General features: G+C 42.6%; 2 protein-coding genes across 2 annotated transcripts; one reads left to right on the top strand and one right to left on the bottom strand.

Moving 5' to 3' along the window:
- Nucleotides 1–5,434: 5,434 nt before the first annotated feature.
- LOC102711472 (triose phosphate/phosphate translocator TPT, chloroplastic) lies at nucleotides 5,435–9,617 on the top strand. The gene is made up of 12 exons (XM_006643913.3): nucleotides 5,435–5,800; nucleotides 6,229–6,297; nucleotides 6,421–6,486; nucleotides 6,624–6,702; nucleotides 7,063–7,183; nucleotides 7,271–7,366; nucleotides 7,594–7,706; nucleotides 7,824–7,901; nucleotides 7,993–8,109; nucleotides 8,316–8,415; nucleotides 8,512–8,612; nucleotides 9,265–9,617. Exons 1-12 carry the CDS (start codon nucleotides 5,508–5,510, stop codon nucleotides 9,277–9,279), a joined length of 1,248 nt encoding a protein of 415 aa, XP_006643976.3. The 5' UTR covers nucleotides 5,435–5,507; the 3' UTR covers nucleotides 9,280–9,617.
- Nucleotides 8,511–15,358, bottom strand: LOC102711021 (dnaJ homolog subfamily B member 1-like). The gene is made up of 4 exons (XM_006643912.3): nucleotides 14,901–15,358; nucleotides 13,650–14,074; nucleotides 10,664–11,376; nucleotides 8,511–9,005 (listed from the first exon to the last, which is right to left on the bottom strand). Exons 1-3 carry the CDS (start codon nucleotides 15,063–15,065, stop codon nucleotides 10,938–10,940), a joined length of 1,029 nt encoding a protein of 342 aa, XP_006643975.1. The 5' UTR covers nucleotides 15,066–15,358; the 3' UTR covers nucleotides 8,511–9,005; nucleotides 10,664–10,937.
- Nucleotides 15,359–15,789: the final 431 nt, after the last annotated feature.

Raw genomic sequence — 15,789 nt, 5'->3', positions numbered from 1 at the left:
AGCAACAATAGCTTTCCGGCCCGGGTGCTTGAAGTCCATCGGTGGTTAGGTGGGCACAGCTCGACAATGCCGATACAGATCTATAGGCCCCTGCATGGTTAACAGGAGAAGAAAAATAAATGACGGAGAAGGAAGATGATAGAAAAGCACTGTTCTAATTTTCGAAACATTCAGTGACATCCAGCCGGTATTGCGAGTAGTAATAATGTTTTTCTTTGAAACAAGGTAATTGCAATAGCATGTATAGAATTAATCCCTGGAATAAAGGGTATTCATTCCGAATTCTACTTAGGCCGCATTCGTCGGTGACATGATAAGATAACTTATCCGACGTGGAAAACGTAGCAATAAATTAGTACATAATTAATTAATTATTAATTATTAAAAAAATATGAAATAGACTAATATGATTTTTTAAAACAACTTTCCTATAGAATTTTTTTTGCAAAAAATACATGTTCGGAAAGCGTGCACGCAGAAAAAAAGAGGGATAAGAAAACTTATGCAGCTCCCAAACACGGCCTTAATCGAACAATTCCTATGTTATTCAAATCCCAAGAGTTCAACGAGTATTGACCATTCAATCATACATTTTTTTGACTGTTCCTGTATTTCAAGAGGTACCACATTTCATTCAAAAGGAGCCATTAGTGGATTATACTAGAACAAACCAAAGAAAATGTCATATCAGATGACTCAATCATCAGCTCGTTGATTCAAACAAAAGAAAAGTATGCACTAAACCACGGTCAGCTGGATGATCAGACTCTTGCATCGCCATAATGGCGAGCTTTAGACAGGCTAATAAGACCACCTGTTCGATGGATGGATCACCATCCAAGTTAGGCAGGGCGGACCAGCTGTTCGATGAATCAATTTAATTTACAAACGCCATTGCTCTGTCGAGCTACTATTCATCTCTTGGGCCGGTGGGCTCGAGACATTGTATACCGAGTGCCCGACAAAGACATCACCATTGTTACCTTGGATTTGAAAGCTTCGTTTGATTAATGTACAGGTTGGAGGCCATGATTAATCACAAGGCCCTGTTCCAAACCTGGTCCTTGTATCAGAGAAAACATACACACACAAACAAACAAACAAGAGTACTTAAGAAGGTATACAGAGATACTAAAATTTTAATATAAAATTTGGTATCTTCTATTACTTAAGGTATCGAGAGATAATAAATTCTACACTAAAATTTTGATATCTCTTGGTACCTACTCAAAAAGGGTAAACAAATAGAACTGCGCTCAATACATTAAAATTTGTTACTACTATGAATTTTACCGGATTTTTAGCACGGGGAATTCAGGGGAAAAAAAAAAAGAACAGTCTTGTTAAATCAGCATGAGGGTACCATCGATCAGGCAGATGATGATGCCCATCATTTTGAGCAGTACAAACCTGCAGCTTTGGGCCTCCATCTTGTCACATCCCCGGCACGTCACTCTCCTGAAATGGACACCGCGAGAGCTTCCCGTTTGGACCATCGATTCGTTTTCTTTTTTCCTTTTATTTTGGTTGAGAACCATGGAATCATTTTACCCCAAAAGAAAAAGGGAGTAGTAGAAAGAGCCCAAATTGTTGCGTGCGGTGTGGGCCGAAGGAATGGACACGGAGGAGCACAAATGGGCCGTCACGGTGCCCTCGACTCCACAAGATCTATGGTCCACTGTAATAAAAGAAATAAGTTCAACTTAGGTCCTTTATTTTATCAACGAGTCTGATTTTTGTTTTCTAACCAGATACAATAGGTGCCTCAACTATTAAAATTGGTGTAAAATAAGTCCTAAGACAGTTTGGATGGTGGTTTAGGTTAACGTGACGCCTACGTGGCTGGTTTTACTCGGTACTCATTCCAAAGTGGCAATGTGGCATTGATGTGACATAGGATTGAGTCAAACCAGCCACATAGGCGCCACGTTAGCTGAAACCGTCATCCAAACCGCATTAGAACTTATTTTATACTAATTTGATAGTTGAGAGACCTCTTGTATCTGATAGGGTAGTTCAAGGATAAAAATCAAACTCGATATTTAAGTTAGGGATCTCAAATGAACTTATTCTACTGTAAAATAATAAAAACCAAGGGCCAAGTGGGCTATCATAACTGAAACTGGGCTGGAGTCTCTTGATATGGGCTGTTTTGGAAGAGATCTTTTGGGCCAGGGAAGCCTGGGCTCCTAGATCGAAGCATTGGACCAAGAATCAACTAATAAATCAACTGTATTAAGATGCTGTGTTATGACTTCTGATGGCTCGACTTCCAGTCTTACAGTTACAGCTCGTCACAGTCTGGAGTTTACATTTTTTTCATTTCATTATTTAAGGCGGAAATGCAAGAGTTGAGTTCGGATGGTTTTGTTTTTGGTCGAGCTTGTGCTTGGGGATCTCTATTATATGAATCTTGTCCGTTTTCGCGTGCTACCATTGGGCCATGTGGCACAGTCTGGTTCTAGCGTTCGACGTACGCACGTGACCGTTCGAAGCGCCAGTGACGCTCTCCCACCCGTCGAGCCCGAGCAGCCGCCGGACGTCGCCGGCTTGAGCAGGCGGCAGACGGCGCTGGAGGCACGGTGACGACGGATCGAGGCATGGCGGCGGCGGATCGAGGCGCCGCGTCGACGACTGGATCTCGGAGGCGGCCGGGGCGACGGATCGAGACGCCGTGGTAGCGGTTGGAGCACGGACCGAGCGGGTGGCGGATCTAGGCAGCTCGGGGCCCGACGGCGGGGGGCGGTGGCTATGGCCCCGGCGACAGGGGACAACGGCTGGAGCTCCGGCGGCGGAGGTCCTGGGGGGGGGGGGGGGGCGATCGAGCGGCAGATCGAGGCGCAGCGGCGACGGCCTGAGCTCGGACCGGGTGAGCGGCGGATCTGGGCGGCTCGGTCCTGCCAGCGAAGACCTCCAGCCTCGCCACCGCCTTCGCCGGGTCGCCCCGCCGTTTCCCGCCGCACCGCTGCCCCTCCGCGCCGCTGCCTTCGCCTCTCGCTACCACCGGACCTCCGTGCCGCCGCCCCACCGCCCGCAGAGCCGCCTCGACGCACCGCCGCCTCCGCCACCGGCAGAACCGCCGCGGCGGCCGCCTGCTGCTGGGTCGCCGCCGCCCCACCGCACCGTGAGGGGCACGGCAAAGCCGTGCGGCCTTTCTAGTTGGGATCAGAAGATCAATAACATGGGCCTGCGAGTGCACAACCTCAGCTAATTACCTTTACGAGCCTTTTCTTTTAGACTTTTATGGCATCAACAATGCCTAAAAACTTGGTGAAAATAAGATATGCCCCACAATACCTATTGTCATTAACACAATGGTTAAACTAGCAAATTAACAAAATTTTATAATTATCAAAAGATGTTAGGATGAGTCCCACATCAATGCAGGAAATCATACTTTTACCTCTGGCGAATAAACTAGCTATCAGACGCATGTGTTTACTCTGTTATTTTATTTCTTAAGTTCAAGCTCTAAGCTTAAGGCTAATTTTTATAATTATTATCTTATGGCCAATGTTCACAATGTATTGCTAGCCATAAGGGCTTATGGGCCATTCTTATACACATTGTAGCTGTCCTTAAGTTTGTTGGAGGAGGTAGCAACACAATAGTGATTGCGGACGTGTGGTCATTTAGGTACCCTATTTTTCTTTACACTTACGCTTACGAAACTACCTTCCTTTTATAATATAATACTTAACTATATTTATATGGATGCTAATAAATCTAGACATATACACGCAATGTACATTAATCAATATGCATCAATCAATGAATCTAAGTATAGCTAAAATGTCTTCCAATATAAACATATGGAGTAAAACTTAAATCTTATTTTAGAGTTTTTTAATCGTAGTTTGTTTTTCCAGTCTTTCCTTTTAGACCGTTAAAAACATGTATATAAAATTTTTATCCATAAACTGTTATTTAATTGTTAATAAACCATTTCGCTTATATTTCATATCAGTGAAACAATAAGGTGTGGTTGTAAAGTTGTTAATCCAATAGAGTATACTAATATGAATTACACTTGAAGGGTCTTCTTGGTTCGAAGGAAATTCAACCCATAGAAATAGAAAATGTGAATAAATATGAATGTATGTTCACATCAATTTGTATATTTTTTTCAAAATTTTTGAGTGGATGGAAACGTTCTAAGGTTTTCCTGTACAACTGATAGAAAAGGAAAAAAAAATCCTTTGATTTGCGTACAAACCAAATGGCTTTAGCATCTATTAATTTCGTGAAATCCAAATCCTTTTTTCCTCTAAACCACCGAAATTATAGATGAAACCATGCCTCGAGCAAGTCCCACACAAAAGGCTTGCTTCGTATGGTTAGATCTTAGATCCATCTTTCCTGGAAAGTGGAGTTTAATCAAACAGTCAAGCTATATATTTTTTTTAAAAAAGGAACAAACTCAAATAATATGAAAAATAAACTAAAAGCATGACCGATCTTTCATTTTTAGGACAGACTCCTGTGCATATAAGTTATAGGACAGACTCCTTTGCATATAAGTTAGACCATGCCCAACACAACGAGGCTTCATTGCATGGTTTCAAGAAGAAAGTTGAACCATCCTAGATAAGGTTATTGCCGCTTTCTCTAGCATAGAGTGGTCTTGGATGACTCCAACAAGACCAATACAATAGGGGATCGCATAGCGCACGTGAGGCCAGGACTGTCACACAACGCGTCAGGTTGATTCATTCCTGTCTTACATGCAATTAATCAAGCTTAAATCACACAACCTATAAGAGTTGCTTAAACCCTGGTCCGACTTGAGCTGGATGATTCACCCCAACATGACCGACGATGTTATAATTGTAACCCATTTTTTCGCTTCTGCTTATATGCCAAAATTTTAATTTTTAATATTAAATTTAGAGTTTATTTTAGAGTTTTTGTGCCAAAGTTTATTTTTCAGCATTGACCTTTAAATAGATGAGGATATGTAATATGAAAATTTTATTTATAAACTATTTTTTCTTTGTAAATACTTCGTTTATTTTTTTTCATAAGGAAACAAACAACCACCCTGTTCTCAGGAGTCGGTCGAAGGTCTCAAACCCAGACGTAGAAAACCGTCGTCGTCCACTCCTTTTCCCCGTCGCCTCCACTCCACTTGGCCTCGGCCGCTTGCCCCGCTTCACTTCCCCTTCCCCTTCCCCTTCCCCATCAAAAAAAAATATCGTGACAACTTACCATATATTCCACCCCAAACCCCCCCCCCCCTCCCTCTTTTTCTCTCCGCTTCGGCTGCGTCACCAACCTGACGGCGACGTGCTCCCTCCCTCCCCTCTCCTCTCCTTTCCGCGGCGAGAGGGCGGGCGGGCGAGGTCCACTCTATCCGCCCCGAGCTCGCCTCCGCCACCCAAATCCCTCCCCCGCCGCCCGCCTCCCACCCATAAACTTATCCGCAACTCCCCCTCCCCTCTCGCGCTGCTACCCTCCAAAACCTCTCCCCCTCCCCTCCCCGACCCTCCCCTGCTGCAGCTGCTCCAATGCCGGCGCTCGGGACGCTCTCCGGCGGCGCAGCCGGCGTGGCCGGCCTCCTCCGCCTCCGCCGCGCCCCGGTTGCCCCCTCGACCTCGACTTCGCATGCGCCCGCGCCCTTCCCCGCCGCCAGGTGCGCCGCCGCCAGTGCGGCCGTCGTCCCCGACGGAGGACAGCTCGTGTGGGGCAGGCAGCTCCGCCCGGCGCTGCTCCTCCCCGCCGGTGGGCTGCTCCCGGCGGCGGCGGCGCCCAGGAGGCAGCCGCTCCGCCCGCCCGCCGCCGCCGCCTCCGGTTCCGCTGGGTGAGTGCCGCTGCCGAGCTCGCTCTAACTCTAATCTCTGGAACCTTCTAGAACTACAACCCGGTGCTCCTCCCTCCAGTTTGTTTATGCGTCGATCTCGTCGCCCGCGCGGTCCCGCACACCACCCCACCCACCACGCGACGGATGAACAAAAATACAACGGCCCATTTGCGCCGCTGCTCGTGCGGCTCCGGCGCCAGTAGCGCTCGCAGTTGCTTGCAGCATTTCGCTTCCTATTTTTAAAAAAGCGCAGAAGCTTCGGTTTTCAAATGGAACCCGGGAATGCGCCCGGTCCCGCCTGCAGCCGCACGTCGTTCGCTGATCGATGGGGCTCACTCTCGATAGATCGCTCTGTACAAGTGTCACCGGACTACTGGAGTGTAATGTGCTTGTCATGATTTTTCTTTTTTCTGATTTGATTTTGTTAGGGAAACGAAGCCAGCGGGGTTCCTGGAGAAGTACCCTGCCGTCGTCACCGGTTTCTTCTTCTTCATGTGGTATGGTCTTCTGCCACAATGATCTCTTGGCCTTCGCCTCTGCATTGCTTGTTGTGCTGGATTGATTTTTGCTGCTATGATCCGGTTGTTTAAAGATTGCCATTCTGTGTACTGATCTTGTAGGTACTTCTTGAACGTTATATTCAACATCCTCAACAAGAAGATCTACAACTACTTCCCCTATCCATAGTAAGTGTACTGTTCTCCCCCCCCCCCCCCCCCCCCCTCATTTGAAACAATGAGTGCATCAGCAAGCTACATGCTCTCGCATTCCATTTTGTAGCTGGGTTATGGCATTGTATGAACAATTGTAATGCTTGCTGCAGCTTCGTTTCGGTGATCCATCTGCTTGTTGGTGTGGTGTACTGCCTCCTGAGCTGGACCGTCGGTCTGCCAAAGCGTGCGGTAATTTGTACAACCTACCTCACACAGCAGTCAACATAAAAGTTGAAACTAAAGATTGAGTTTCACGCCCTCTTTCTTACATAAATAAAATGCTATTCCCTAATGAATCTATTTCTACCACCCATATTTCTCCCAAAATAAAGCTATTTCTTCACTTACCTCGTCATTTCAACCAACAGAACCACAACCTTTCTTCAATCATTCTCATCTACCCCAGTTATAGAAATAGTTACAGTGTGAGACGGAGGGAGTAGAATAATTTCTCGTGAACCATCAGTTTCTACCCATCCAAGAAAATGCATCTCATGTGAAAATTAGCAAAAAAAAAAATATGACCAAAAAAACATGTTCCTTTTGTAGCCTATCAATTCGACACTCTTGAAGCTGCTCTTTCCAGTGGCGCTGTGCCATGCTCTTGGTCATGTCACTAGCAATGTGTCGTTTGCTGCTGTTGCAGTCTCATTTGCCCACACCATCAAAGGTGCCTTTTTCTTGTGCAGATTTCATCAAATTATGTCGCTCTTTTGTTCTATATGCTAATGTTTTGTGTTGCACAATTATAATGCAGCTCTGGAGCCCTTCTTCAATGCAGCTGCTACCCAGTTTGTCCTTGGACAGCAAGTTCCCTTGCCTCTTTGGTTGTCCCTTGCCCCTGTTGTGCTCGGTAAGACGTTAATTTCTTATTAAACATTTACACTGAGTTAATAGTAAAATAAAAGGATTAAGAATATCTTGACAAATTTAATTTGATAATGCTCCCTTTGTTATGTTTTCATTTATTTCATTGTATTGCACTTGTGCCACTGAGTATTTGAAGATCCTTTTTGTTCTGTAGTGCCACAATTTTTGCATTTTCTCTTCCAACCTATTTAACCGCATTAAGATTACCAGGTGTTTCAATGGCATCGCTGACTGAACTTTCATTTAACTGGACCGGCTTCATCAATGCTATGATCTCTAACATCTCCTTCACTTACCGGAGCATTTATTCCAAGAAAGCTATGGTTCGTGCCTCTTTTGTGCTAATATGTTGATTCATCATGTGTTTTTGCTTCATGGATTTGTGTGTTGATTCCTGATTCCGACCTTCCTGATGTTAAAAACTATCTTCATTGTTGCAGACTGATATGGACAGCACCAATGTGTATGCTTATATCTCAATAATTGCCCTCATTGTGTGCATTCCACCTGCAGTGATTGTAAGTGATAAAATTTGGTCCAAGAAGATAAATAGTATTTGTGCATTATGTTTAATGTTGATGTTCCTCTTTTTCCATGTTCAATTTGCAGATTGAGGGACCTCAACTATTACAGCATGGTTTTAACGATGCAATTACAAAAGTAGGCCTGACAAAGTTCGTTTCTGACCTCTTCTTTGTGGGTCTGTTCTACCACCTCTACAACCAGGTAACTGGTTTCCATGCCATGCAAACTGTACATGTGCTCTTATTGCAAATGTTCAATCTATCATTTTAACTTTCTTCTGGGTCATGCTATTATACGAGCTACTGATAGCTGTATCTAAGTTTCATTACACAAACATGCTCCTTTTTTATGTACTACCTTTCAGCTGTTATAAGTTAGAACATTACTAATGCAATCATGTCATGCAGGTTGCTACAAACACTCTGGAGCGAGTGGCCCCTCTGACACATGCCGTCGGCAATGTGTTGAAAAGGGTTTTCGTCATTGGATTCTCAATCATTGTTTTTGGTAAGTAGAAAATTGCAGATTTAACTCTGTTCTTTGCATTTTCTATTTAATGTGTTTATGCCTAGATTAACACCTGCTAAATCATATGTTGAACAGGCAACAGAATTACAACACAGACTGGAATTGGTACTTGCATTGCCATAGCTGGTGTTGCCATCTACTCGTACATCAAGGCTAAGATCGAAGAGGAGAAAAGGGTAAGTTTTCCCATACTTGTTAGCTCATTATAATCTCTCTTACATGTGAGTACAAACAGCAATGATATGCTGTATTTTTAATCGTATAGCTGCAATTTTGCACATATTTGATGGCACTGAATTTCTAAAAATAACTGAACATTTTGAAAGCCTGCTGTGTAGTCCAATTATTACCCATACTTTGTTGGTCGCTCCAATAGTCCAATTATTACTACCTCCGGTTGGAATTATTTGGCATTTTGGACAGTGAAAATGACTTGCACCTAGCAGTCTTTGGCTGTCAGAAGCGACAAATAATAGTGACCGGAGGGAGTACTTCACTTTGGTAAAACAGTATATTACCACCAGCCTTGGATACACACTACTCAGTTACCACATGAAAAACAGGATGCCCTGTTTAGAAATGAAAGTCAAAAGATTATTGCATGATTGACAGCATCGATACATCATGGTTATAGAGACAAACATGAAGCTGAGATGTGTGCTATTCCATATGTTCATGGCTTGTTAACCTCGTGGGGGTCCAACAATACATGACAGATGGATTTTGATAGCTTTATAATTGAATAATTCATTGAAGTAAAAAGTAAGTGAAGTAACAGAGCATGAAAAAGGTAGAACCATTTTAATTGCTTCTCTTGATATGGTTCAGGCTAAGAGCGCATGATGAGGTGATTGCTGTGAATATGGTCCAGTGGCTGCGGTGTGTTAGTTTGCTTGCCTAAGAGACAGCATGGGGCGAGGATCATGGCGTCTTCTTCTGCTGTATTTTATTTTGTTTTCGGGGTTATTTGGTCCATTGTTCGTAAATCTGGTGTTGAACGGCACATTCCGGTGGTAAGATTGGTTGCTGTCAATTGATCGTCAAGAGAGCTCAATTGTGTAGAAATAAACGCTCATACTTGCAAAAAGCTTTTCGTTTTGTATGTAATAACCGAGAATGTTATATGTATCAGTGACCTTTCTTTGTTGGTTCTGCCGCTGGTGTGTTTTTGGAGATGGAAATCGTCAGCAAGTGCCAATGTGGCGTGAGTCTATGCAAATGACAATACCTCGCCGTACTAACCGAGAATGTTATTATTGTTGAAATTTTATAATTTTATTTATACTCTCTTTCTTCCCTTTAAAGAGTGTAGTGTTGATTTGCATTTTTAGCAAGATAGCACTTAAACCTCTGATTTACCAGACAGCTGATAGCGATAATTTGCAGCAGCATCTTTTCGCTTTTGCTTATACTTTTAGACCAAAATTTAAATTTCAATTTAGAGTTAATTTTGGGACCCTTTTATTGTAGCTTATTTTTCAGCATTTGATTTTAGATTTTAAAGAATATGTATATAAAAAAAATCATAATTTTTTTCATTTGCATGTAGTAAATATGTTGTTTCGCTTTCCACCAAAAGAAGGAAACGATGGCCACTTGATAGCATGGGACGCAACGCTGCGAAATAGGCAACAGTGAATGAAACGTGGCTCTTCCAATCGAAAACAACGTTTGGTTCTGTTACATTGCATAGCGCGAGTAATACATTGATAACTACCTGATTTTAAATGAACACAAATTATCAAAATATTTGCTACTTCAGAATCCAATATGCCTTGTCACCATGTTGCGTGATCCTATTGAACACAGTACACAGGAATCACTTGTAACTATTAATGACTACCGAGAATTCATCTACTAACATTCTTGTAAGCAAACGCACCGTATAATGCTTTTGGACTTGCCTTCCCGCAAATAATGTGTCGTAGACTCACATGTGGTTTTAAGTTCTAAAGTCCTGCTATATATACGATCCAATTGTACGACTAAAACATTGTAACCATTAATTACACAAAGGGGTAAATGAGTGGCCCTGCAGCAATTTCCTTTCGTATTATAAGACTTTATGATCTTATATAGATTCATTTATGTGTTAATAAATCTAGACATGTGTACCAAACATATACATTGATATATGAATAAATCTAAATAAACTTAGAAAGTCTTATAATATAAAACAAATAAAGTATTTTCAAAAAGAAGAAAACAATGGATTTTGGAAAATTACCACGTTCCAAAACGGAGCCTTGCGTGTACCCAGTAACAACTCACACAGCTCACAGCTACCGGACGAAAAGCATTCAGCAGAGCCATAACCTGTTAGCCCATGTCATAAACCAGGTAAAAAACAACAGATAGCAACCTTTTACAGATTTGTTATGGAATTACCTTTGTTTTTTTTTCCTAATTCTTGCCTTTCCCCCTCAAGACCAATGAAAAATCTACCTAGCCACATACTGGCAATATTCACAATCACTTTTACGAAATTCATTCAGACAGGCCTAAGAACCCAAGAGCCTTTTGATCCCAGTTTTCTGATCAGATGTCAGCCTGGAAGGGAACTTGATGTTGAATTTAATCTTAAGATTTCCCTTCTTACTAGGATCCTTTGGAATTGGCATGCCTTCTCCAGGGACCACCTCTTCATAGCTGGGATGGATTACTGAATTAATGGGCACCGACAGACTTCGCGCATCAAGTGTAATGATACGGGCAGTATACCCAGTAAGCGCTTCCACCAAAGATATTTTCTCCGTTATAACAAGATCATTCCCCTCCCTGGTAAAAATGTCATGGGGCTTCTCCTCAATTATGAAAACAATATCAGCAGGTGTCATGTTTGGAGCTTGATTCCCCTTCTCAGTAAAAGTGACCCTTGTCCCCTTCTTCCAACCTGGCTTTACATCTATTGTCAAAATTTCCTCCTGCTGTGAGACTCTCCTGTTACAAGTAGTAAAATTAGCATGCAGGCAAGTACAAAAGAGTTAACATAGATACCTGTAAGGAAGTCACAGAATTTATGTAAAATCAGAGAATAATAAAACGCAAAGTAGGAATACCACCCCTAAAGATAGAGAACACATGTCATCACAACAGGATGAAACAGTGTATCCTAAACATGTAGGAGATTCTTTTTGAAAAAAAGACTATAATTTTGCAGCACCACCATGTTTGGAATGCAGAGCTAAAAGGAATTACCACATTCTACAAATTTACAAATTAATTACAGGATGCAAACCCAGTATGTCAGGGACACCTTTTCAAAGCCACATCACAGCCATAAGAAGACAACTAAAAAGATTGTTGCCCATAAATCTCAAGCAACAATTCCTTGCTTAACAATAAGCAACACTTCGAGGAACCGACTTGTTCATAATGTCTTTGTATCCAGTTAAACATCACAGTAACAATGCTTAACAATAATATACGAATTACACAGATTTCTTCATGAAATAGAGGACAGCGGACAGCCATTGCACTAGCATCAACGTAGAGGTTGGACAACTTTCTACAAACCAAGCAATAGGCTTTGGTGCCTTGTGTGAATAACATTTAATACATTTACTTATTAGCAGAGACCAGATTAATTGGACAAGTGTTAAGGAAATGATGACAAAGGTGTACTATAAAGGGAATATAAAATGGCAAACTGTGTAATTAAGCATCCCACAGCAGCACAAATCTGAAATGGTACGTTTTTTTTGCTATTTACAGGTCTATGCACAAACAGCACATGGTGAAACAGGTTTTTTTTTATTACTTAATTATCATGGATAGTTCCCCGCTTCAATGATACAACAGCAATGAATTGAATAGGACGCAGAACACTGGACAAAAAAAATTAGGAACACAAGTGGACCTCTTAAAAGGTGTGGCAGAAAAGGAAACAAGAATGGTTGACTTAAGCGCTTTCATAGGAATGCCTATATGTTCCACACAACAATCTGACCCTTTAGACCTTGTTTTGATGGGCCAAATCTGCCCCCTTCCATGTGTATGCTCAAACAAGCCTTGATGATTCCAAAATCTCAAACCTAAAGTACAATAGCTTAGACACGATTGAATACAAGACCCCTCTTTGAAACCCCATTTTAGGCTGCAGGTTCTTGATACCCCCCATGATCGTCTAATCGAGCCAGCTTGCACATGTGACACCACCCAAGTAACCAGCAATATTAGGCAAAAGCAGATAATATACAAGAAGCAGTATTAAGAAAGGGAGAGGACAATATCAAGGTCGTTTAGCGAGCCAGGGCATAATGTGCTATCCCAAGCCTCATATATCAGTCTACTGGAAATCACTATGCAGTTTTTACAGTCTTTATGCTAGTTTTAGTACAATCAAACATATTTGTTGAAACTCAGACATGCAAGCAGATCATGTTCCAAACAGAGAACTGCCTAGTAAATGCCTTCTTACTTTTAAAAAATGTAAAATGATGGCAAAGGGTCATAATGGGAGAAACAAGCTGTTCAATGTGAAAGGATGACTGATAAAGCTTCAAATCTTTCACATGTTACAACAGATATCATGCAAGTGCTGCAATACATAAACAAACTACCATATATCAACAAACAGTCTCAAGCTTCAAAGTCTAAAGAAGGACTCAATTGTCACATCAAGTGTTAAGCCAAGAAAAATACACCACTGTGCACAATAGAAGCAGGCCATTTTCTAGGAATGATAAGTTTTTATTTTTCCCAAAACAGGGATATATTGATTAGTAGGTGATTATTATCTATGAAAAGTTAATGTAGCCATTTATAGTAGCTCAATACTACCTCCGTCTCGAAATAAGTTCATTTTTCAGTTTTTAGATACAATGTTTTGACTCTTCGTCTTATTTTAACTTTTTTTGTGATTAGTATTTTTATTGTTACTAGATGATAAAACATAAATAGAACTTTATGCGTAACTAATCTTTTTCAATTTTTATACAAAATTTTCAAATAAGACGAATGGTCAAACAAATGGATACAGAAATCGAAAAATGAAGTTATTATGGGACGGAGGTAGTAGCAACAAAGCAATCAATGCAACACCAATGAATGTGCAATTGGCTCACGTGAGCGAATCATCTTCCTCCCACAAAATCTCTAGTGCTACTAGTCCACTCTCCACTCTGGAAGAATCCCCTACAGGAACTTCCACCATACAGAACAAGATTTTATAGACAAGATTTTTAACTCATTGAAAAATAATAGAGGCTTACCCGCTGGCATCTATGATCTCTCTTGAGATCTTCATCTTTTTTGTTACACCCTTGTACAGATCTGCAAGGCTAACTGGAAGCTTATTCTCAATGGGTGGTGGCTTGTGTGGCGTGTGATGCATACTGGTGGAACCCTCACCACCATAGCGCGAGAGGTTTTCATTGCCAAACATAAACCCTGGGAACCTTGGGTCCCCTCTCATGCTGCCACTGCCACCAATGCTAGAGAAAGGGCCACGGAATCCAAAGAACTCAGCAAAAATGTCATCTGCACTCCTTGGGTTGAAGTGGAATGAGGTCGAATGAGCCCCACCAGGATAGAAGGAAGGTGCTCCAGGACCTCCCGCACCTGGGGGTGGTTGTCCCTTGAGCCCCTCTTCCCCTAGCTGGTCATAGATCGTGCGTTTCTGGGGATCGCTAAGGACCTAGATGGTAAGAAAAAATATCATAAATATACAGTTGGAAATTTATTGAGAACAGGCTGAAAAAAAAATCAAAATTTCAATCACTAAAAGGACTGAATTAAAAAACAAGCGAAGCAATTAGATTGCTCCACAAGAAAAAAAATCATGGAGTGAAAATTACAACTCAACAATGTGTATTCTTGCAAATGGGCTGGGTTACATCAGGACCAGAAGAAAGGTTTTTATTAAACTTGAAACAACTGTGCTACCTATGATTAGTAACTTTAAAACATGGATAAGGCAGTGTTCACAATGTACAGCATAATTATGATGTTTGCAGTAGCATCATCAAAGTATTGTATAGCGGATATAGACGAACCATTCCAAGGATTTATTGGCAATGTTGGTTCACCAATGTCCATATTTTGTTTTCCTCATTAAAAATTTAAAAGCGCATCAAATCAGGCCGGTTCGCTGCCTATTTACACACAAACTTTTGTAAAAGCGCGCCAAATAGGGGCCAAAAGAGTAACCATTAAAGCTTGCTAGAATGATTCACGCATAAACAACATGTCAAAGAAATGGTTTCCCTAAATATGGACCAAAAGTAATGAACCAATACGACTATACGAGGTATGATAACATCTGATAAATACCCTAGGTGGATGGAGGAATCAAAACATGAACTTTGTAAGAACAATGACACAGGGTTCCAATGCGAAGTTGATTCCTTCTTCTTCTTGTTGGCACAAAAAACTGGGGGGCAACGGATCAAGCCGCCACATTGATGTACGAAGCAGGAAGAGAGAAGAAAAAAACTAATCTTTGCAGGACGAGGGGGATCAACCTCGTATGCTTCGGAGATCTGCTTGAACTTGGCCTCGGCCTCCTTCTTGTTGGTGGGGTTCTTGTCGGGGTGCCACTTCATGGCGAGCTTGCGGTACGCCTTCTTGAGATCGTCATCGCCGGCGCCGCGGTCGACGCCGAGGACCTTGTAGTAGTCGACCCCCATCTCCCTCTGCTGCGGCGGCGGAGGGGGCGCCTCCCTGCGCCGCGAGCGGCCGGGCCGCGCGGCGGACGACGACGACTCGGGCGCCCTCCGCTTGGCTCCGCCGCCCTCTCGAATCTTGCCTGCCTTGGTTGCCTCCCCCCCACGCCCCTCGCCGGTCCAGCTCCCCCACCTATTCTCTCGCTCCTCCGCCGGCCGCCGCGACGGTGGGTGGAAGAAGGCAAGAGAGAATACAGCCGCCGGCTCCGCTCTCGCGCCGCGAGGAGGAAGATTAGGGAGGAGGGAGAAGGGTGAGGTGGCTAGGGCGCTATGGCTTACTAGCGTGGAAATGGAAGGTTCGAGAAGGTGTGGGTGGTGGTGTTGGGTTCGGGCCGGGCGGGCTCTGCAGCGTGGGCCGTCAGGTGAGTTGCGGCCTTGCGGGAGGACTTGTGACGGTGTTGTACGAGGTTGGCGTAATGTATGCCCGACAAAGGCCCGGGCCGGTTTTTTTGTCGTGCGGGCTGCCGAGTCATTGATCGGCAAAACGCAGGAAATACGTCAAACGGTGTACATGTTGATTTTTATATCGTTCATCCTTTTTCATTTTTTTTGCAAGTGATTTTTAAAGTTCTTTTAATAATGAATCAAATACTAATAATAAAATTAATAATTATATAAAATTTTTGAATAAAACAAATAGTATTCAAAAGTCAATGGCGTCAAATAAAAAAACTGAAAGGAGTATTGT

Source organism: Oryza brachyantha, chromosome 1 (assembly GCF_000231095.2).
Source record: "Oryza brachyantha chromosome 1, ObraRS2, whole genome shotgun sequence".
Taxonomy (NCBI): Eukaryota; Viridiplantae; Streptophyta; class Magnoliopsida; order Poales; family Poaceae; genus Oryza; species Oryza brachyantha.
The sequence above is the reverse complement of the archived record's forward strand: the minus strand, read 5'-3'. Positions and strand labels throughout refer to the sequence as shown.

Bases quoted from the DNA above. Each gene is read 5' to 3' on its own strand.
- LOC102711472 (XM_006643913.3), top strand. From the start codon at position 5,508: ATGCCGGCGCTCGGGACGCTCTCCGGCGGCGCAGCCGGCGTGGCCGGC. The intron at 7,184-7,270 runs GTGCCTTTTTCT...ATTATAATGCAG, and splicing joins ATTTGCCCACACCATCAAAG to CTCTGGAGCCCTTCTTCAAT. The intron at 7,367-7,593 runs GTAAGACGTTAA...TAAGATTACCAG, and splicing joins CCTTGCCCCTGTTGTGCTCG to GTGTTTCAATGGCATCGCTG.
- LOC102711021 (XM_006643912.3), bottom strand. From the start codon at position 15,065: ATGGGGGTCGACTACTACAAGGTCCTCGGCGTCGACCGCGGCGCCGGC. The intron at 14,075-14,900 runs GTTGATCCCCCT...CTTACCATCTAG, and splicing joins AGATCTCCGAAGCATACGAG to GTCCTTAGCGATCCCCAGAA. The intron at 11,377-13,649 runs GTAAGCCTCTAT...TACTTGTAACAG, and splicing joins GAGATCATAGATGCCAGCGG to GAGAGTCTCACAGCAGGAGG.